General features: G+C 43.0%; 1 protein-coding gene across 1 annotated transcript in view; it reads left to right on the forward strand.

Moving 5' to 3' along the window:
• Nucleotides 1-21314, forward strand: part of NELFA (negative elongation factor complex member A) — a 35457-nt gene extending 14143 nt beyond the window's left edge. The window contains exons 5-11 of the mRNA XM_073342736.2: nt 1726-1856; nt 2814-2883; nt 9084-9172; nt 9957-10068; nt 13613-13866; nt 15821-15920; nt 16857-21314. Coding sequence (XP_073198837.1) covers nt 1726-1856; nt 2814-2883; nt 9084-9172; nt 9957-10068; nt 13613-13866; nt 15821-15920; nt 16857-17041 — 941 coding nt within the window. The 3' untranslated portion in view covers nt 17042-21314. The remainder of the gene's footprint in view (nt 1-1725; nt 1857-2813; nt 2884-9083; nt 9173-9956; nt 10069-13612; nt 13867-15820; nt 15921-16856) is intronic.
• Nucleotides 21315-23420: the final 2106 nt, after the last annotated feature.

A 23420-nucleotide genomic window follows, 5' to 3' on the forward strand; every position in this document is an offset into this window, starting at 1 on the left:
ATACAGCTGGTTGCTTTTGGCATAGTTACTTTCAATAACTTTTCAACAGTGATAGAATGTTAGAGACAAACACCTATTCTCTTCTATGTAGCTTATGAGGCACACTGCACCTTCTCACACCTTCAGGAACATCTATGCAGCCAGAAGCAGTTTCAGCCAGTGCAGTTTCTCCATCTCCATTTCCTCTTCTACCTACAATAGATGTTTTCTGGAACTACAGTTATCTGTGCTCTTACCTGCCTTTTTTCAACCAGGCAGTTGGAAGGCAGTGAGGCTGCATCATCAGTGTCTGGTGACAGGGAGATGTAGAGACATGTTGTTGTCTGCCCAAGTGATCTCACAAGAAAAGGGAAGGTGAGGGAACAGATTTCTGCATGACACATGAGAACCTTCAGAACATCTGAACAGGTTCTCAGAATAATGCTTGGATCTCTGAGAGGAAAGAAGAGAAGCATCAAAATGCAATCTTATCTACCCCCATCACCAGGATCTGCAGGAGAGTCTCAAAAGTTTATGGTCAATAGCATCAAAGGTCGCTGGACAATTACAATACAATCTCTGCATGGAAACCTGAGTTTCCATAGGAGAAGATAATCAGCCAACAAAATGAATGGGTACACTCTGTTTAAACCCAAGCCAAAAACCTGATTGAAAGCAGGAAAGTCAGGTAGAACACCAATTACTTTTGTCCTCTTTCCCAGAAAGGGGAAGGTTAGAGACATCAGGATGGCTTCTAACTGCTGTTTGAGGGAAGTTGATAACCAATATGTTGCTCCTTCCAATAGCTTAACTTCTTAATAGCTTATGAAAATTAAGCTAAGTGCTTTCCTGATTTATATATGCATCCAAAACACATCTTAAAGCATATTAAGTTTGCAAAGTCAAGGACTCAAAAGTTAGGAAATGTCTGAATTAAAGCTGCTTGTGTTAAAACTTCATTTGGCACCCTTGCATTATGATTTAGACTTTAATTACATGATTACATACTATTATTTTCCACAGGGCCTCTGTCTCATTCAGGGAATGGGTAGTTACTCCATGTTTCTTTTATCCTCCACATTCCCTCCATAACTCTTCTCTTATGCAATCCCACCAGCACCCTCTGCTCCTATCTACCCCCATCACCAGCTGCTGCATCCCTCTGACCCTCCCCCTCCCCCTCCTCTGGCTCCTGCAGTCCCCTGTGTATTTCAGCCAGAGATGCACAAATAACATGATACATTTCATCTCAAAAGGTTAAAGCATGGTAAAGTTATAAGCAACTGAAAACTTGTCCTATCATGGAAAACGTTAGGCAGTCTTAACTATAGGAGGTACTACCATCTGTGTCTATAATTCACCTTGATTAAATAGAGCCCTTAGCAGTAAGCAGAGCTTGATGTAGTTCAGTAGCAATATGTCTTTTTTAATAGACTGCTTTATTTAAATTCTTGTGCATGAAAAGATATCTGTATGCGTCTAACTGTGTAATAATTGTGGCTCATCCTTAAACCTTTGGGGCACAAACTCTGACCCAGTGAACTCCTTTTATTAACATTTTTGCAGGCAAAAATAAACCTCTGAGATGCATCTGATGTATATCTATAGTCAATTCCGTCCAAGAAGCTTTTAAAGCTTTTAAAGCTACAGTACAAGAAATGAGGAGTCCAGATCTCATCATTCTTTTCAACTAAGTGGAAGTTCATTACAACTGATGTTGCTGATTTTTTTTTCCCCCCTCCAAAGCCCCGCTCAAAGGAATACCAAAACAAGCTCCATTCAGGAGTCCCACAGCACCTAGTGTATTTAGCCCTGCTGGAAACAGAACCCCTATACCTCCTTCAAGAACACCTCTGCGCAAAGAAAGAGGAGTGAAGGTAAGTAATAGTCTTTTTAAATACTCTTGCATTTTCCCATCAGTCCCCAGCCTCTGATCAAAAGTGAACTATAGTTTGTTGGCACTGGTTATAGAGCAGTTAATATTTTTTTGTGAGTTTCCAAAGTATTTCATCAAATAGTACAAATCAAATACTACTTTTAAAAATGAAAAATCAAATGCACAATTACAAAATGTGGAATAACTGTCTAGGTTTCAGTACTGCTGAAAAGGATCTGGTGGTTGTAGTGGATCACAAATTGAATATAAGCTGACAAAGTGATGCAGCTGCAAAAAAGGCTAATATTCTGGGGTGTATTAACAAGAATGTTGTATATAAGACATAGGACGTAATTGTCTTGCTGTGCTCAACACTGGTGAGGTCTCAGCTGCAGTATCGTGTCCGCTTCTGGGCAGCGCACTTTAGGGAAGATGTGGCTAAATTGGAGAGAGTTCACAACAAAAATAATAAAAGGGTTATAAAGCCTGATCGATGATGAAAGGTTAAAAAACTGGGCAGGTTTAGCCTTGAGAAAAGAAGACTGGGGTTGGAGGGGGGATCTGATATGTTTTCAAATATGTTAAAGGCTGCTTTAAAGAAGACAGTGATTCATTGTTTTCCATGTCTGATGAAGACAGGATAATAAATAATGGGCTTAATATGCAGCAAAGGAGATTTGGATTCGATATTAGGAAGAACTTTCTAACTGTAAAGATAGTTTAGCTCTGGAATACTCTTCGAAAGTAGGCTGTGGAATTGAAGGTTTTTAAGAACAGGTTGGACAAACACCCTTCAGAAGTGGTCTAGGTATACTTGGTCCTGCCTTGGCACAGGGGACTAGACTTGATGACCTCTCAAGGTCCCTTCCAGCCCTGCATTTCTGTGATTCTATGAAATACGTTTTGTAAGACATTTCAATTCAATAATGAATTTTTTTTTTTTATTTTTTTTTGGTAGCTACTAGATATCTCAGAGTTGGATATGGTTGGTGCTGGTCGTGAAGCAAAGAGAAGAAGAAAGACTTTAGGTTGGTACAGCATGTCTGTAAGGTGTATAAATGTTAATAACTGAAACTACCTTGAGAACAAGAGCCAGATATATCCTATCAATTTCACTTTCTTAAATCCAACTTTTAATTAAAATTATCAACTCAGATGGGTTTAAACTTGAAGGGAGGTTCCTCCCTTTGAAAAAATGGCTACTAACCTTCCATAACTACGGTTCTTTGAGATGTGTTGCTCATGTCCATTCCAAAGTAGGTGACTCCCAAGCCCTGGCACAGGTGAAGGATTTGGAGTTTATTGGCATGCTGATTGTTAATACCGCTTGGCTGAAACCTGCATCATCTCTAGCCTGTTGGGTGATGGTATAATGGTCATCAATCCACTGTTTTGCATTCCATGGTGCTGGTCTACAGATGTCCTGGTTAGGAACTTGAGCTACAAACGCCACCAAAGATGCTTGAGCCCTCCTAGAATTGTGCTGTCAGGGCAGGAGAAGCAGGGACCTTTGCCAAATCGTAGCATGTGTGGATACATGATGATAAAATTATCTGGGCCGAGACTGGAAGGCCTTTCATGCCGTCTGCAACAGCTACAAAAAGCCAAGTAGATTTTTTTAAATGATTTAGTCTTTCTATGTAGGCCAGTGCACATCTGACATCCGGTGAGTGGAGTCTCTGTTCCTCCCTGTTGACATGCAGCTTCGGATAGAAGACCAGTAGGAAGATATCCTGGTAACTATGGAATTGTGAGACCACCTTTAGAAGGAAGGGCGGATATGGCTGCAATTGAACCGTGTCCTTGAAGACTGTATAAGGTGGTTACAAAGTAAGGACTCAGATCTCCCAGACCCTCTGGCAGAAATAATGGCCACCAGGAAGGCCACCTTCCAGGATAGGTAGAGCAGAGATCACGTTACCAGCGGTTCAAATGGAGGTCTTGTTAGCCTTGCTAACACCAAGTTTAGGTCCCAGGGAGGGAGTGGCTGCCATATCTGGGGGTATAACCTCTCCAGGCCCTTAAGAAAATGACGACAATTAGAGTTTGAGAAAACAGAATGGCGATTCACCCATGGGAAGAGCCAAGATCGCAGCTAGATGGACCCTAATAGATGACACAGTTAGGACTTGTTGTTTCAAGTGGAGTTGATTGTGCAGGTGAAACACACTTCTGCATAGACCAGTTCAAGAATCTCTTCCACTTTGGCAGGTAAGTGGTTCAAGTGGACGGTTTTCTGCTCTTTAAAAGCACCTCACAAACCAGCTCACAGCATGCTAGCTCTGTGGGGTTCAGCCATGGAACTTCCAGACCGTGAGATGAAGGGACGCTATGTTCATATGATGTAGATGGCTGTGGTCGTAGGAGATCAGGTCTGGAAATGGGGGCAGGCAGATTGGCGTTTCCATCAAGAGGTCTAATAGGATGGTGAACCGGTGCTGACATGGCTACACTAGGGCTATCAGATGCATCTTGTCTCTTCTGACCTTCAGCAAGACCTTGTGAATGAGAGGGATGGGAGGGAATGCGTAGAAGAGGTGGTCTGTCCAGGGGAGGAGAAAAGTGTCTATGAGCAACCCAGGAAGGAGCAGAACCAAAGACATTTCTTGTTCTACTTCGTCGCGAGCAGATCTATCTGGGGAGTCCCCCACTTGTGAAAGATGCCTTTTATGACATCTGGACAGATGGACCACTTGTGGTGGTTGGAAAAGGATCTGCTGAGGTGATCCACTGGCTTGTTCTGTGCCGTGGAAGATAGGAGGCTTCAAAGTGGATCGAGTGAGCTATGCAGAATTTCTGCATACTGCACGCTGCATGCTGCTGCTTTATATAAAACATCACTGTCATGTTGTCTGTAAGAACCAACATGCACTTGCCCTTCAGATGGGGTTGGAAGGCCTGACAGGCTAGGCAAACCACACTGACCTCCTGATATTGATGTGTAGCAAGAGCTCCTTTGGAGACCCTGACTCCTGAGGGTCCCCAAGTGACCTCCCCAGCCCATCGCTGATGTGTCTGTGATGAGAGACATTGATGGTTGGGGTCTCGAGAATGGGACTTGGTTTCGTCTAACCACCAAAGAAAGGAGGCGATCACCAATGAGGGAAGTGTGATGACCATGTCCAGGTATACCATGCCTGAAGGGGTCTGTGCTGTAGTCTTGCATGCTTCACCACATAAGTTCATGATCCCATCCCATCATGATCCATCCCAGCCATGGTAATGGGTGGTTTCTGAAGCTTTCAATGAGCACCCATATTGCTTGGAACCAGGCTTCCAGGAGGGAGGCTCTGGCTTGGACCAAATTGAGAATCGCCCTGATGAATTCTATCTTTTGAACTGGGGAGAGAGTAGACTTCTGTATATTTATTAACAGACCTAAGTCCTAGAAAGTTGACTGTGCTATATATGTCTCCATCTGGACCTTGCTCCAACCTCTGATCAACCAGCTGTTGAGATAAGGGTAGACCTGAATCCCGTCTCCTCAGGAAGGCTGCCTTGCACTTTGTGAACACCCAAGCGGCTGCGGACAGGCCAAATGGGAGCACAGCAAATTGGTAGTACACATTCACAGTAAATCTGAGGAACCTTCTCTTTCCCTGAAAGATTGAAATATGATAAGCATCTTTCAAATCCAGGGCGGCATACCAGTTCCCTGAATACAGGGAGGGGATGAAGAAGGCTTTTTATGCTAGAAGTTGCTTGTGAGAAGGATCCTTGAAGAGAGACTAAGGATGGGGTGCGAAAGAGGGGAACAACTGAATTGAAGGGTGTATCCCAGTGTTATCATGTGTAGCACCCAGTGATCTGAGGTAATACCATGCCTCATAGAAGTGGGACAACCGGTCCACAAAAATTGGGGAAATCTGATCCACACATTGACCTCGTATATTGTCCCTGAGTGTCCCATCAAAAGGTCTGCCACCCCGCCGATTGTCTTGGGGGGCAGGCACGGAAGCAGATGAGGACTGGGGTAGAGGTCTTGTCTTGTAGCCCCTGCTTCTCCTCTTACTATAGTCCTGTCAGGACTGTGGTGGGAAGAAGTGAGCTGGTTGGGGCTTTCAGTGCATCCTAGAAGGGGCTGGTGTATGTAGCCCTAGGGACTTCAGGGTGGCTCTTGAGACCTTGAGGCTGTGCATTTTGATGTCTGTTTGCTCTGAGAAGAATGACATACTCTCAAAAGGGAGGTCCTGTAAGGTCTGGTACACCTCATACGATAGGCCCAAGGATTGACGCTAAGAGCCTCTCCTCATAACTACTGTCGAAGCCATTGATCGGGCTGCAGAGTCCACCGTGTCTAAAGCTCCCAATAGGGATGCCCTTGCCACAGATTTTCCCTCCTCTGCTAGGGCTGTGAATCCACTTCTTGACTCCTATGGCAATAGTTTCTTGAATTTTGCCATCAAGTTCCAAGAATTAAAATCATAGCAACTCAGGAACACTTGCTGGTTTGCGATCCTGAGCTGAAGGCTGCCAGTTGAAGACACTTTTCTGCCCAAGAAGTCTAATTTTTTGGCATCTCTGGTCTTAAGGGTTGGACCTTGCTGACCCTGTTGCTCCCACTCATTGGCCACTGATACCACCAGTGAGCTCAGTGGTGGATGAGTTTGAAGGAATTCAAACCCCTTTGCTGGAACAAAGTACTTTTTCTCTATCCTTTTAACCGTTGGTTATAGGGACACTGGGGTCTGGCATAAGGCCTTGATGGGGTCCATAATGGCTTCGTTTAAGGGCAAAGCAACTCATGAGGGCCTGATGCAGCAGGAATATCCACCAGGGCATGGGAGGACTCTAATCTCCTCTATGTACCCCCAGGTTTTGAGCTACCCTTTTGAGGAGCTCCTAGTACTCCCTATAATCATCATTATACAGGAGGGTGCTATGCCTGTTCCCACCACTGCCTTGTCAAGAGAGAAGAAAGAGGAGGCCTTTACAGGCAAGGGGCACTGTTCCTCATTCTGTGCACCAGCTCGGTCTCTCAGTGCTGGATCTTGATATTTGGCACCAGGCTCAATACCTGTTCCGAGGGACGTGGTGGGGGAGCTCCAGACTCTGAAACAATGGAGTAGGATTTCCTGGACTATGACCCCTTGACTGGTGGAAAGGCCCAGGCCTTCCAGAATAATCATTGTAGTGGCATTTGCCACTGCACTGGTGGCCAGGCCGCTGGTGGAATGCCCTGGCCCATGTCCACCATTGGGTAAAGCCGACTGGAGCAGTGCCGGCTTCTGCGGGAGACATACAACTCTGCCTCTGAGTCAGACTCCGAGGACTCCCTGCCAGGTGACCAGCACGGAGTGGTGCTGACAAGTGCCGGTGAGCGGTGCTGGGAGGGAGGATACTGGTGCTGTGCCATCATGGCCGGTTTCCCTTCTGATGGCATCCTGGGCCACGGTGCTGTGGGAGCTCTGGTCTCTGGTGCCGCCGCTGACAGCTCCTGTACAGCAGGGGATGGCGGTCCTGGGAGCAACGATTCCTCCCTCACGGCCTCAAACACCTCTGGTGTGGATGGCATCACCAGAGTAGTTGGGCTCTGATGGACCCTCCACCACGAGAGAGCCAAAGGTGCCAGACTCAGTGGTGCCTTTCTGGGGCTGGAGTCAACAGTACAGGGCGAATTGCTGGCATCTTAGACCCGGCATGGGTCGCAGTCTGCTGGTGTCTTTGTGTCCCACAGATCTTGGGGTTGGGAATCGCTCCCTGTCCATCTTCTTCTGCTTCTTTCTCAGCACCGGCGATGGAGAGTCCCTTACAGGAGCGATCTTTGGCAACAGGGATGACTGATGGTGCCAGGAGTCCTGAAAAGCAGAAAGGCACCAGAGAGGCAGAACAGCGCTGCATCTCTCTAAGAGAAGCCTCCATGCTTCTTTTTGAGGCCAAAGTACTCGGTGCTGAGTCAAAGTGGTTCAGCTCCAAGGGAGGGTGAAGTGCCTCCACCATGAGGAAGAATTTAAGTCTGGTGTCCCTGTCTCTCTTAGTGTGGGGCCTGAATCCTTTACAGATTCTGCAGTGCTTCTGCATGTAGGCTTCCCGCAGACATTTGAGGCAGCTGGAATGGGGGTCACTAACAGGCATAGGCTTGTGGCATGACACACAAGACTTAAACCCTGGAGACCGAGGCATGCCTCGCTACTAGGGGGTGGGTAACCCTGCTAAACAGGGTACCATAATCTAAATAACTGAAACTTAACCACTACAAATAATTATGTACAACTAAAAGAACAAAGTCCACTGAGAGGGGTACTTGAGGGAAAATGCAAGAATGAGCTGAAGTTCCAGCGACTGGTAAGAAGGATCGGTAGAACCCTTTATAGCAGCGCTATGAGCACGCAACTCTAGGGGGCACTGGAGCCAACCTGACAGATACCACTGAGTGGCGGTGCTTGGGGTGAGCACACACCTACTTTGGAATGGACGGGGCAAGCACTTGAAGAATTAAAGGTAGCCATGTTTGTTTCTGAATTCCACTAATTAAAATGCTGTGTGCCCTGGAAATATGTTGAGAGGGTTGAACTAACTATCTGTGCCCTTTTGAACATACAAACATCCCAACAAAGATGAATGTGACATTAGCTTTTCCTTTTGTGTTGCAGTCAAAAAAAAGTTCTGAAACATTTTTGTATATTGTATACTTATTGCATAACTAAGTGAAATTTTGAAAGGATCAATTTTGAATCTTTTATCTATATGGTATACAAGCATCTTAAATATTTATTTTGAATGATCTTAAAAGAATGAAAAAACAATTAGGCATTATTTAATAATCATCCTGAATGAGAAGACCGGGCTACTTAAACACATGCAGAAAACAAATTAGGTGGCATGTTTTTCCTGGAACACTTTCTTGATTTTGCAATTTGCTAAATGAAAACAAATCTCAGTTCTTTTTTGTAAGATCCAAAACAAGTTAAATACATTTTTATGAATGAAATCACAATTGTAAGAAGTGTTGTGATGGATAGCTGTGCTTGGTTTATCTGAATGCTCAGATTCAGTATCTTTGTGAAATGTAAATTTTGTGGTTAATTTAAGCATCAGCGTGATTATGAAACCACGTGGGTATTTTATATGGAAAAACGTTGATTTTACCAGAATTATAACAGATGTGTTTTCTAAGTAATTTTTATCAGAATTTTCTTTTAATCTTCTACATGGATCACTCTAAAAAAATTTAGTTCAGGAATTAGGAAAGTTAACTTGAACAAACTCCTTCTTTTCTATCCAATAGATACAGAAGTGGTGGAAAAACAAGCCAAAGAAGAAACAGTAGTGGAAAATGCAACTCCAGATTATGCTGCTGGCCTTGTGTCTACCCAGGTAGGACATTAAGTTGCAATGAAATATAAAATTGTGCTGCATAATGCTGGGATATTTTATTCTAAAGACTAGTTCTGTATCCTCTTTAAAGCTTACCTCCAAGTGAATAACTATTTTATAACGATTCCACAAAATAATGTTCTATTCTTGATGTATTTTGCTGCTAATATACAATGCAGAATGAACACTTAAATGTGTTCTAGGAAAACTAGTGAGAGCTTTTTTCATAAATGTAACTTAGGGTCGATCTTCTCTTCTGAGGGTTAGAAGGGGATGTGAGGAGTTTGTGGAAGCCGAAAGGTGGATTATCATTGCAAGCTGCTAATTCTGTCTAAACTTTGAATGACTGACAACATCTCAGGGAGTTTCTGGTGTTCTACGACTAATGTGCACAGGGAAGTTATACCACTAAAAGGTAGGCTGTGAATTCAAACTGCACTAGTTACACCAGTATAACTCCCTGTGTGGACACTCTTCTACCAGACTGAGTGCCTTTTTTCAGTTTGGTTTATATTGAGTTGTAAGCCATTTAAGATAAGGCACTCTTATTCTGGAATAAGAGTGTCCACGTGAGGAGTTACTGATATAATTATAGCAGTTAACTATAATTGTATAATTGGAAAAATCTCCCATGTACATACATTGTTAAGCAAGTGCCAAAAAGAAAGCGCTAATGGAGAAATAGAGAAATGACAAAGTTGACATTGTGTGTAAAAGGTCAGAATTTCCATGCAGTCATGTCATATATGGCTGCAGAACTGCAAAACCATTTACTGTTTTACAGAAACTTGGCCCTCTGAACAATGAGTCCGCACTACCTTCTACAAGCTATTTGCCTGCAACCCCCAGCGTGGTTCCATCTTCCTCCTATATCCCAAGCTCCGAAGTGCAGCCAGGTAAAATAATCATTTTTGCTACTGGCACTTTATTAATACATTGGTTCTCTCATATATTTTTTGTCATTCATTTGTAATTACAAATGCAGGACACATTCCTTCAACCATCCCTGGTGTAAGTAATCTCATTGACTTCAACAGGACTATTTGTGTAAGGGTTGCAGGAGAAGGCCTCTAGTTTTTTAGTAACAAAAGACACATCATTTACATTATTTTTAAAAAAATTCTCACTTTAAAAGTAGCTATGAAATCACTTTTAATTATAGATCTGACAAAGGCTAAGGTACTCTTTATCCCCCTAAATGGTTCATTTGCTTGGTCTTTTTATAGGAAATCTGATTGTAAGCCATTAGGAATGTACATTAGTCCAAAGATTACCTTGTGGCTCTGGGTGTGTGAAAGAGAGAGGTACTTTCTCAAGTGTTAAACAATAATTGTATAATTTATTAAAGGGTTACTGCTTTAACACATGGTGTTCAACCACAACCTATCACCCTCTCACCTTTTTCCTTTGCATTTTTATGAAGGTCTATTAGGTACAGTTCAAAAATCAAATTACATTCAATAATAGAAAACAGGGAAGTGTTAAAATAAGTGATTAGCCATGGGATTAAAAGGTTTAACACACCCCCCCGCCCCCCCAACACACACACGCACACACACAACGGAGCAGGGACTTGTCATCATACAGGTCCGTAAGATATCTAATACACGTAAATAATAGTGATTCGTTAACAAAGCACTTTGGGATAAATTCAGTCAACAAAGAACTGACATTTCAATTATATGCAACATTCTTTACCCTGGTGCTTGTGTACAGATTCCTACCATAGCAATGTTTACTTTTCAGTTCAGGAACTTTGGCACAGTGGTCACTGCAGACGGGCACATGTAGAATGTACACAAGCTTGGCTCAGAAACAGAGTTCCAAATCTCTCAGAAGCCCTGTATAAATCTCTCTCTGGCTGCAACTTGGCAGCTCTGGAAAGTACATGGCCTGAAGCATCAGCAGTGTCAGCCGCTAGTGTTGTTTTCTAGTATTAGCATTGTATCTAACTGCAGAAAAACCATCATGTGATGTTCTGAGCCTTGCTAGTTGCATTTTATTTTTCATTCCTTTTGGATCGTGTGTGTTATCTAGCCAGGGGAGTTTAACATTGTCTTGTTTAATTAAAGCACATACAATGAAGACCAAATATTTTGGTTTACTTTAATTTGAACTTAGAATCGTAGAATATCAGGGTTGGAAGGGACCTCAGGAGGTTATCAAAGCAGGACCAATCCCCAACTAAATCATCCCAGCCTGACCTTGAAGATTTTTAAGGAAGGAGATTCCACCACCTCCCTAGGTAATTCATTCCAGTGCTTCATCACCCTCCCAGTGAAAAAGTTTTTCCTAATATCCAACCTAAACCTCCCCCACTGCAACTTGAGACCATTACTCCTTGTTCTGCCACCTGCTACCACTGAGAACAGTCTAGATCCATCTTCTTTGGAACCCCCTTTGAGGTAGTTGAAAGGAGCCATCAAATCCCCCCTCATTCTTCTCTTCTGCAGATTAAACAATCCCAGTTCCCTCAGCCTCTCCTCATAAGTCATGTGCTTCAGCCCATTAATCATTTTTGTTGCCCTCCGCTGGACTCCTTCCAATTTTTCCACATCCTTTTTGTAGTGTGGGGCCCAAAACTGGACACAGTACTCCAGATGAGGCCTCACCAATGCCGAATAGAAGGGAATGTTCGCGTCCCTCGATCTGCTGGCAATGCTCCTACTTATACAGCGCAAAATGCCGTTAGTCTTCTTGGCAACAAGGGCATACTGTTGACTCCTATCCAGCTTCTCGTCCACTATAACCCCTAGGTCCTTTTCTGCAGAACTGCTGCCGAGCCACTCGGTCCCTAGTCTGTAGCAGTGCATGGGATTCCTCCGTCCTAAGTGCAAGACTCTGCACTTGTCCTTGTTGAACCTCATCAGATTTCTTTTGGCCCAATCCCCTAATTTGTCTAGGGCCCTCTGTATCCTATCCGTACCCTCCAGCGTATCTACCTCTTCCCCAGTTTGGTGTCATCTGCAAACTTGCTGAGGGTGCAATCCACACCATCCTCCAGATCATTAATGAAGATATTGAACAAAACCGGCCCTAGGACCAACCCTTGGGGCACTCCACTTGATACCAGCTGCCAACTAGACATGGAGCCATTGATCACTACCCATTGAGCCCGACAATCTATACACCTTATGGCTTTGAATGCCCTATCTGGTTTTCATGGTCAAGGTTAAGAACCTCTTTCTTTAAACATTTTGTTTCATTGTTGTGGCAGGAAATATTTTAAATTGGTCAATGCCGTACTTCACATATTCAGGATCTAATTGCTTTATTGTTTGACCTTATTTTTTTTATGTAATACAACAAACTGTGCATCTTGCATCACTTTAGCTATTAACAACCTCCAAGATTAAAGCTGTTAATGTGGCGTCTTGCCGAAATCCCAACTCCTGCACTTACATTCTGCCAGTTTTTTCTCCTTCCTTTGCCCTCTGTGCCCCCCAGTCTGTTTTCAATTGAATATGGTCACATTCCTCACTTCCTGCCCTAAACTGTTTATAATGATGCTTAGCATCGTTAAATAGTAGTAGCATTTTCAATAGCCCCTAAGTCACTTAGGAGTCAGCTTCTTTGTTTAAGCCAAGAGTAAGTTGCATGTCATGGTAAGCTAAGTGATTAATAGATAGATTCTGTTTGTAAAGCCTTGTGGGAGTCTTCAGATGACAAGATTATAATTTGATAAATTGTAGAATCTGTGTCTGGCTGTGGCGGATATCATTGTCTGGGATTTTCCTCTAAAATGTTTTGAGTTCATACTGGATTTGAAATAGTTACTGTGTGTGGTTTTGAGGTTTAATTGTACTAGTTGGTTATCCACTTTGGGAGAGAAGGGACAGTTCATCTGTCATTCCAAAAGCAGGTCTCTACAGTAACCCTTTCCTTTTCAGTGGTCCTCTAAACAACAACTGATCCAGGAACTGGATTTTAATTCTATAATTCCTGTTGTTTAGCCTGTTTTTTCAGTCTTTCTTCTCAATATTCACTGACTGGCTGAGACTGGGAATTAATTCTGACTTCCTTTGGGAAGTTGCTTCTAAAATTTAGTTTCTCTAATCTCAGCTCCTGCATAATAGGTCTTCATACAATAATTGTGCTATACTTATAATTATGGAGTAGAAACTCAAAAATTTATAAAGCAGACTCCATTAAATACAAATTTCACTGCTAAGTATAGTGCAACGGAGATTTGCCAATTGGAAGTCCCCAAGCTTTCTCCATTATTGGTAAAGGAAATGCAGTGGAAAGGGAGAGAGAATGTAGTTTTTCAAATGTAATCCATAAATAAAATAAATGGCTCATTTAATCACATCACTAAAACGTGGCTCTCTCGAACTCTTGTCTGTCTGTATCTAGATACTTTTAAAAGGCACTGTAGTATCTGAGACCCTTATCCAATTGCGGATGATTTTTTTTTAATTGTTACATTTGTTCATGCAGCTGGATCTGTGCGAGAGGCCATACAGGCTAACAGGCAACCCGAAGAGTCTACAGCTCCAAACACTACTCCTCTTCCTGCTCAGTTCAAACAACGAACACCCATGTACAACAGTAACTCAAATCCAGCTGCAGCTACACCTACTTCACCCTTAACACCTACTGCGCCTCCTGCCATTTCCCCTGCTGCACAACCGCCGCAAGTAGTCCCCCAAACTCCGCAGCAGCCACCACCCAAGAAAAGCCTTTCTCTCACGGTAAGTAATAATGTATCTGTAGATGAAAAGCAGTTTTCATTCAGGATCACAAATCTTTACTATTAACCTCAGTAGCATGTTAATTCTTTAATGGCTTGGCAAATGCTGAGTTTTGGCATTCAGGAGGCTGTAGAAAGTACATCTTTTAACCAACGAAAATAGAAGTGCTCTGCCAACTAGTTAACGTTGCTATTGGATGTTTTCATGTGTCTTGTGATTTCTATCTGTGCAAACATAATGGTTCAGTATGGTAGACTTCTTTACCTGATTTCCTTGTTTTTTAAGTTTAAAAAAAAAAACCCCAACAAATCATTTGTTTTTCATAACGGTAAATGGACCTAATGAGGTTGTTACAGTCAAACATTGAGACAAATGGGATGGGGGTGAGTTTCCACCATAACTGCTACTCATGTTTGGCTGAAAAGGACTTGTATTATAAACCAACACAAATAGCAGTGACTGTACAGTGGAAGAAGATAGCAATTGATTGTTCTAAAGAGAAAGCTTTAAATGGTCAAATACTGTAAAATGCAGGAAAAATCATACTCCAAAAACTGGACTACATCTCTTTTCTGTTGCTGATTAAGGTCACGATCCTGTAAACTCTAATGCACGTGCCTGAAGTTAAAGTACATGAGCAGTCCCAGGTCATAGAGTTCTAAGGCCAGAAGGCACCATCAGATCCCTAGTCTGACATCCTGTACGTCACAGACCACCAACACCATCCAGCAGCTGCACGCTAAACCCAACAACCAAACTTAAACTAAAGTATTACAGCCGACAAGGGGACTAGACTATTATGTGCCACAGGCAGAATGGGAGGGACTGAGGTATATCAATATCCAAGGCCCCTGCAATGGAAGGGAAATGGTTTAACTGAGAGAGACCCAGATAATCCAGGCAAGTGATGTTTCATGGTCCAGAGGAAGGCGAGACAGACGGTCGCACGTGCTCTCTCTCTCACCACACACGCACACACACAGTCTCTCTCTCTCAATTCCTTCTCAACCCCACATATGGCGATCAGTTAAACCCTGAGCAAGAACCAGCCAGCTAAGCATGCGAGAGGGGAAATGTTCAGTGCCTTCTAAGAACACAGGCCCCATCCAGTGTCCCACCTCCAGCTGTGGCCATCTCTGATGCTTTGGAGATAGGAGATCAAACAAAATAGAATATATTGGGGCTGGGGAGCTGGAATTCCTTCCTGAGCCCTGCAGGTGACTGGCTGAAGCCCTCAAGCGTGAGCTTCAGGTCTTCAGTGTTAAGCACGTGCATAAGTGTTCAAAGAATCAGGGCCTTAAGAAAGGGTTGTTTGACCTTTTTGTTTTCTTTTCAATGAGTTTGCTATATTTAAATCTCTCTCAAAAAATCTCTTTCATGAAACTGTCCCAGCAGCAGCCCCATGGCCTGTCAGTCTGGGTAGGAAGAATCTGTAATGTCACAAAAGAGATGGACGAAGCAGATGCTCCTGAACATTCTCAGTGATTTTTCATTCACATACAGTTTTAACATTTTGTTCCCTTGCCACCTCTGCACACACACACACACAAGTCAGTAAAGCAGACTCTTCCCCCCCATAAAAAGAAATTCTTCACCACAAGTTTCCCCTTAAAAAACTTTTATAGCAGAAGCAGCTGAACTTTGAAACGTGAAATGTGCTGGTGTAGTCCTTAAGGAAAAGTGGAGTGGAGGTGTCACTGAGAGGTCTGCGCTAGTCACAAAAAGTGACTGCCCTAAAATTGTGTGAAAATGGGGCTTATGTGAACTCTTTTGCAACCTCAAAAATGTGTGCCACTATGTGCCTTTTATGAAAAGGAATGAGTGGACTTATTTTCTATAAGAATAAAGATCACTATGTAGCCTGTGTCTTATCTTTGGATGTTGAATGTAACTTACTGTGTTCTTCAGTAGCATTTTCTCCACTGAAATATACACTTGCTTTAATATGTTGCAGAGGGAGCAAATGTATGCCGCACAGGAAATGTTCAAGACTGCAAACAAAGTTACTAGGCCAGAAAAGGCTCTTATCCTTGGGTTCATGGCAGGATCCAGAGGCATGTATTACAACTAACATTATTTTGAGGACCAGTAGATGGTATGAAGCACCACTAAAATGTAAAGATGTGCTGCTTTAGTGATAATCTGGGCAGGATCTTATTTTATGGCTTAAATGTAAAAATTGGGAGGAGCAGGGAAAGCCTCTGTTTTAAAGGTATGGAGTGCCTCACTACACTGCCTGGCAACAGCTGAACTATACATTTGCCCCTACAACAATGCACGGAAAGCTTGTATGGCATGGCTGTGTCAACATACCAGCTGAAGTCTAAAATCTTGTGAGTGGTGGTTGGAGGGGTGCTGACATCTGACTGCTCTGACAAACTGTATTTTTGTACTTACAAAATGTGCCCTTCAGGACATGCACATGCTTCAGTAAATAACAAATAACCATAATACCATTGCTCATACAAAAGCATGTGGTGGACCTCGGGTGGGGGCACCCACCCCTACAGACCAAACTAGTCCACACTCTTGTCTTGTGAATAGGCCTTGCACTGTGCTCGGAAGATCAGCGAGTGTGGGTGCTGTCAGACCAGGACGAGGAGGGAGCTCAAGAGTACAGAGCCTCTTCTTTAATGTTTTAAATGTAGCAAATATTGACTCAAGCACATCAGGTGACCTCAAATGCTATGATAAATCTCAGGGAGAGCCCTAACACCCACCCACCTACCCCGGTAACCTTGCTAAAACCTTAATTTAGTCCCTCAGGGTTCAGTTCCCTTTGTTAACTCAAACCATGATCTGTGAGAGCATGTGGCTTCCTGCTTTGTTCCAGGTGCTAGTGATACTATAGCTTGTCAGGTTTTTGGTTTCCTCCTCCCTCTGGCCCTAGCAAAGCCAAAGCTTTTCCTTACCCTTTAATTTTGCTAACACGCTGTGTTGAAATGTGTCTTAACTTGTAGTTTGACTATTTTTTATTCTTGTCTCCACAGAGAATCCTTGCCAAGAGCAAGGCGACATCATTCAGATTAAACTTAGCGAGCATACAGAAGTTTTACCAAAGGCCGATGGCACTGGGAGCACCACCATGTTAGTTGACACAGTCTTTGAAATGAACTATGCTACGGGCCAGTGGACCAGACTCAAGAAGTACAAACCTATAACTAATGTTTCCTAAGAGATTCAGTAACAACAAACTGTGGACCAAACCAAGACTAGAATCAGCCAGCACCTCTAGAGTGCGTCCGTTGTACAAAATGGCATTCATGTGTAGGTTTCTTATTTCCTTCCAGAATACAAGTTGTAGCTATCCAAACTAACTGGGCTCAGGTGAATGCAGTATGAGGATGCTGTCAAACTGACAGATTTACCTTTTTTTTTTTTTTAAGGAGGGGGGAAGTTAACATTTGTGATTTGTTAATCTGTGATTCAGGGTGCCAGACATTGAGATCACAGCTGAAAAATTTCCTTTTCACTTTGAGAGCATTTCAGTTCCAAGCACTGAGGAAAGAACAATTACAGAATCACAATTTACCACTAAGCAAGGGCACAGATTTTAATGCAGAAATATTTACTTTGACTACATGGGTTCCATTTACATATGGACACTTGCACCACCACAGGTATTTGCAGTTCTTCCTGCAATTTGATTGATTGTAGTAAATCTAACTACTGCAAGTGGTAGATGTCTAATGGCACCCTCTGTGTGTTTAGCTTGTCTCTTCCAGGGTCATAGGGTGGGTTTGAGAAGCTTTGTTAACCTTACTGTATTGCAAATGTTAATGCCCAGCACGAGTTAATCTGTATTTGGCATAAATCAACTGAGATGGAGGGGAACTGAATATCTTAACCTTTTATGCAGCAAAATTTATAATTTTCCTTTAGTGTCAAACTTAAGATTGCCAAATGGAATTCCCACCTTGCTTATGGGCTGCTTCGGGATCATAGCTCTTTGCTACCACGTGAGGCGCACAGTGGAGATTAATCTCTGGCTCGTGTACAGCAGGCCCCCTGGGCAACCTATCTTTCTCTTGGAGGGAATGAAGCTTGTATTGTGCTTTCACGCCTCTCGAGAGCAGTTGAATTTTACTGCAGTCTTAAGAGTGGCTCTTCCAGCCACAAAGTGAGTTACTGTCACATCTGTGAATGTGGAAGGTTAGCGAGACTCTGCCTTTATGGCAAATTCCTTTTTTTTTTTTTTTTAGTGCAAGTTTGACTAATCAGCCACTGGGCACTTGGTGACCAAGGCCTGAGCTACACACAGGTTTTTGTACTGGTACAACTGTTGGGTGTGACTTTCTTGAAAACTGATATAGTTATACCAGTAAAATCCCTAGTGTGAATGCAGTTATACCAGAGTAAAGGGGTCTCATGCTTGTATAGCTTATTCCCTTTCCCATACAGGAATAGCTATACCATATATGCACACATACCAATATAACTGTACCACTTTAACTGAACTGGTACAGTTAAAGCAGTACATCTTGTGTGTAGACCAGGCATAAGTAGTGACTTCAGAATTTGGCCCTTAATGGAGACTTGCATTAAATGTCCATGTTAAATTGCTTTCAGCCAATCTCGTGTGGAATTGCACTTGCCTGGGAAGGTGATGCTGGGGAGGTAGAAGTACAAAGATAAGTCACATAGCATTGTGAGAGACTGACATGGGGCCTTGTGATGACTCAGGGTTGGCATTAAAAAGGAATATTAATCTATGACTTTTAGGCCAACACGATCTTTTTCTAAGATAAAAGCAAATATCCCCTAAGTGATACATCTGTGTGCCAACACAGCCTATAGATTATCCAGCTATGTGCCTATCAGAACAGGGCAAACATTAATGAGGAAATGTATTTACAACATTTTATTGTGATTTGATCAAAAGTATGTATATTTGCTCCAACGAAATTAAGGTCCAGAATAACCTAAATTAACCATTCTAACACTTAATGGTTGAGTTGTACTGTTGGTACCTGCATGGAACTTCCATTATCATTAAGAAGTTGTGTGCATGTATAAGTGAGAGAACGAGACTCCTCAGCATAACTGTCACTCTAGAAAGTGTCCTCTACTTAATTACTCCATTTCTGCAGTGAGGTAGACTATTTTCCAAGTGATACAAATCAGCCAAACAAGCAACAGGAACAAGTTAAAATGAGTGGAGGGTTTTCGTTTTTAGAATGAATTCACTATAAGGTGTGTTCACAATGGTTATAACTTCTTTGACTTAATACATTACAAGTGAAGGGCTAAAGTCAGAAGTATTTGTCTTTTTAAAAATGTGTAAGGAATAAATTGCATTCCTTTTCAATCTCGTTTGTTTTCAGGTTTTAAAATAGTCCATGTGATAACTAGTTTTCTATACACTAAACCAGTGTGACGCTTCTGTCTTAACTGCTGCTGCTTTAATACATTTAGTCTTCTGCTAATAGAGACATTAGATGAGGGGTTTGTTTCTTTTTATAAGAAACAATGTTTTTAGGAGTGGACACCTCAGGGGACGTGCATTCGCATCCCCAGCTATTGGTTCAAAACTCATTCACATTTGGTAGTGATCAGAAGCTGCCGTTTGATGGCTCTTCAGTTTACATGCGATGAGTTGGGGTTCTCAGTCCAGTGTCTAGTGGACAAATTCCACATCCCCAAAATTCAGCCATCAGCAGCAAGGAGGAGGACTGCGTGGGCAAGGAGATGCTCCCTCTCTCTAAGTAGTCTCTCCAGAACTCGGTTGAAGTATTAGAATGAAGCAGGATGGGGGAAACTTACACTGCTGCTACCTGCTCTGTATTTACTGTGTAGATGGACAGACTTCAATCTCCAGGCCTATTCATCGAAGACTAGTGATATGCACTAAACCAATTAGTTTTTAAATAGAAACAAAATATTTTAAACTCATTCTCACTGGAACTGAGACAACATTGCTAAAATAATTAGCAGTCTTATTTTTAAATACAAAAGCTTTCTCTTGGCTGGATCTAGCCCTAAGGACTGTAACTTTATTTCAGCTAGCTCTGAGTATCTAGTGTCCTTTTTAAAAACAAAATATGAAATGAAAGTAGCCATTTAAATGTTTTTAGAATCATTACACTGTTGAAAAACTAAACTACATCGAGAGCCCTGTATCATAGCTTGAACCAGTGCTTTGAGAAGAGAACATCTAAAGTACCAGAAAGTTCAGGAAACAGCAGAGCAAGCACTTGAATTCCTGTATATTACTTAATCTTGATTTTTACAAAGCAAATCTGACTCCTTGAGCTTGATAATTTTTGTCTTCACCTAGCATCTAAATGACTGAAAAGTTGATTTTGTACATGAGGCTCAGCAGTGCATTGCAAAGCTAAACAAAAACCAAGTTAACTCTAGAATGATGTGCTGAAGCCCCCACTAACTAGGCGTGGGAGGTGCACACATTGTTCAGGGCTAACATTCTTTAAATCCTTTTTCTTGTTTCCCTTTACTAGGCCCTAGTCTGTGAGCCAGAATGTCACATGTGCATTGTGGGGTAGCTTCAGCAAACAAGAATGCCCTGGGGAATTTTACGCTGGGGGCAAGGAGGAGACCTTTGTGGGTGTTCTGTTTTTGTTTTTTAAGGTTGTGAAAGCCCCCCCAGCGTGGTTACGGAGGGGCCACACAGAATTAGTTTCTCTTATTTAGGATTCTAGGGTGAAGTATAGAGTAGAAACAGGTAACATGGCTCCTTTCATCTCTTCTGAGGTGAGGAAACACCTTTTCCTGCCAAAGCGTTCTCTAGTAAATCCCATCCAACTCCCCAAAACACTGCCCAGTTCTTAGGATGACTAACTCTTCAGTTCTGGATCAGCGTCCAAAGGGGATCCTAAGGGGTCTCAGTTTTTATTTGTAGTTTTGCTGTTAACCTTTCAGTCAAATAAAATAGGGTGCTGGATGTGATGGGGAAAATCTTCTTTCGAGCAGTTAATAAAATAGGCCCCTGTGAAGTTGCTAATTTCCCCCACTGAATCACGTCAAAGTGCAGACCACTTGCATAGAAAAAAGAAGCTTGATACTTTGACACTGTAGAGCTTGAGGTTGGCTCGCACATTCATAGCAAGATCTGACTAGAAAAAAGACTGAAAAATGTTAAGCCAGAGCCCACTGGGAATCTGGTGCCTTTAACAAGAAATGTCATTTTGTAAAATGTTACATCTATAGCATAGCCCATATGTTTTCTATTTGTTTTTTGTACAGTTGTAAATTCAAGATCTTCTGTCTTCGGGTACGTATTTTCAGTGTACTACAATATGTATAATAAAAGTTTAGATTTTCTAAAGAAACTGTAAGGTCAGTTATTACAATCTGCAGTGGCATATTTCTACATATTGAGCTAACAGTTGAGCTAGTAGTGTGTAGTGGCTGCCTGACAAAGTGATCTTCTTGTATCGTGGTGCCTCTATATATAGCCGAGCTTTAAAATAAACGCATTGGATTATTTATAGTACTTTATGTAGTTACATTCTTTAAAGTTAGCATAGAACAGTGGCTCTTAAACTTTTTTTACTGGTGATCCCTTTCACACAGCAAGTCTCTGAGTGCGACCCCCCCCCCCTTTTAAATTAAAAACACTTTTTTATATATTTAATACCATTTTAAATGCTGGAGGCAAAGTGGGGTTTGGGGTGAAGGTTGACAGCTTGCGACCCCCACATGTAATAACCTTGTGACCCCCTGAGGGATCCCGACCCTCAGTTTGAGAACCCCTGATATAGAACTACATGCAGGATAGATTGCCATTGTTAAGATGTCACTTGTGCCTAGTTTGGGTCACTGCTTGTTAATGAGATTGACAGTAGTGAATCCTGATAATAATCTTGGTGTCTCAGTCATGACCATTCTCTGAGGAGCCATGTGGGATTGATATGAAAATATTTCTCATAGGACTGGAAGGGACCTCAAGAGGTCATCTAGTCCAGTCCCCTGCATTCACGGCAGGACTAAGTATTATCCAGCCCATCCCTGACAGGTGTTTGTCTGACCTGCTCTTAAAACATGTCAACTTCAAAATAGGAGTACCCCTTCTAATGATCAGGAGGCTCAATTTTAATATATAGCCCTCTTTGTACAGCTTACTGTCGGGTAGCTGTACCAGCATCTTCAGAATGACCAGTATGTTTGCTCCCTGACTTGAGTGGCAGAAATGTTATGCTCACCCTGCATTCTTAACATCAGCAGTGATTGACTTAACAGGCACTGTTACTGTTTCAAGTTCTAAATGATGTAGCTCTTGGCCTCCTTTTTAACTGTCTAGGTTCTTAAATCTGCACCAACCACATTGTCCTGATTAGTGCTGTATCAGATGGGACACTGCTCACCCTTCAGGTTTCCTACCATCATACCCTAGATATGGTAAGCAATCCTGGCTTTGCTCGGGTGTGTAACTTTCTACCACTACCTCCATCCCAGTGACTCTTTCCTAATCCAAAAATATAATCTATACCATAGAGATAAAAATAAATGTAAGGTGTTTGTTTCAAAGTCATTTGTTTAAATGGTGGTTGCTGGCAATTCCTTTATCTAATCCTTCCCCCCTGCCCTTTTTTTTTTTTTTTTAAATTACCATCTCACCATTATGCAGCCTATAGAACTCTTAAGAAGCCTGCTGGCAGACCTGTAATAGATTTAGTAAACAGTATCTACTCCTGAGGGAATTCTGCACCAAAAAATTAAAAATTCTGCAAATTTTATTTGTTGATAAATAAATGTGGCTCCAGCCTGGCAGTGAGGAGTCCAGGCCCCTGGCTGCATTGAGGTGGGAGGTCACACTGAAGCTCCCACCTCCCCCAGGACAGGGACTCAGCAGTGAGGCTGCACCTGACCATGACACAGTGCAAGGGCTGGGCCTGCTCCAGAAACAGACCGGGGCCCTGCCCCTCTGCACCAGGTGTGGGTAGGCAGGCTCAGCCCAGCAGGATCCAAATGTGGAGGGGCTTAGTGTGGTGGATCCAGGTGTGGGGTGAGAGGTTTGTGTGGGGCACTCTGGGTGCGGTCAGCACAGCAGGAGATCTGGGTGCACAGAGGCAATGGGATTCTTCAGGGGATTCAGGTGAAGATGGTTGGGGCTTGGGGGGGGTAGGTGTGGGAGGCTGGGGGAGTGGGGCTTGATGGGGTGGGGGTCCAGGTGCAGTTGATTGGGGCTCAGTGGGATGGGGGTCTGGCTGTGGGGGGCTTGTCAGATGGGTCCAGGTTTAGGGAGGGGTAGGGTCGGTCAGAGTGAGGGTTCAGTGGGCCTGGTTAACAGGGGAGCCCCAGCTGCCAAGGGGGTGCCACATGCCAGGCTCCCCCTTCCGATTTCCCTATCTCCTTTTCTTCTCCAATCCCCTCCCTTCCTTTCCAACTACCTCTTTCCCTCATTTCCCCACACCCCATCGCGGACATTCACTGTTGCACAGAAAACAGGAAGGCTCCCAGCACACAGAAGGGGAACTTGACTGGCACTAGGACCTAGGAGGCAGCGTTCAGCTGCAGAGTCAGCAGAGCCCAGTCGCAGCCTCCCTCAGCTGGGCAGCTCTGCGCTTGCAGAAGTAGAGTGGGGGGTGGAGGCA

Source organism: Lepidochelys kempii, chromosome 4 (genome assembly GCF_965140285.1).
Source record: "Lepidochelys kempii isolate rLepKem1 chromosome 4, rLepKem1.hap1, whole genome shotgun sequence".
Classification (NCBI taxonomy): domain Eukaryota; kingdom Metazoa; phylum Chordata; order Testudines; family Cheloniidae; genus Lepidochelys; species Lepidochelys kempii.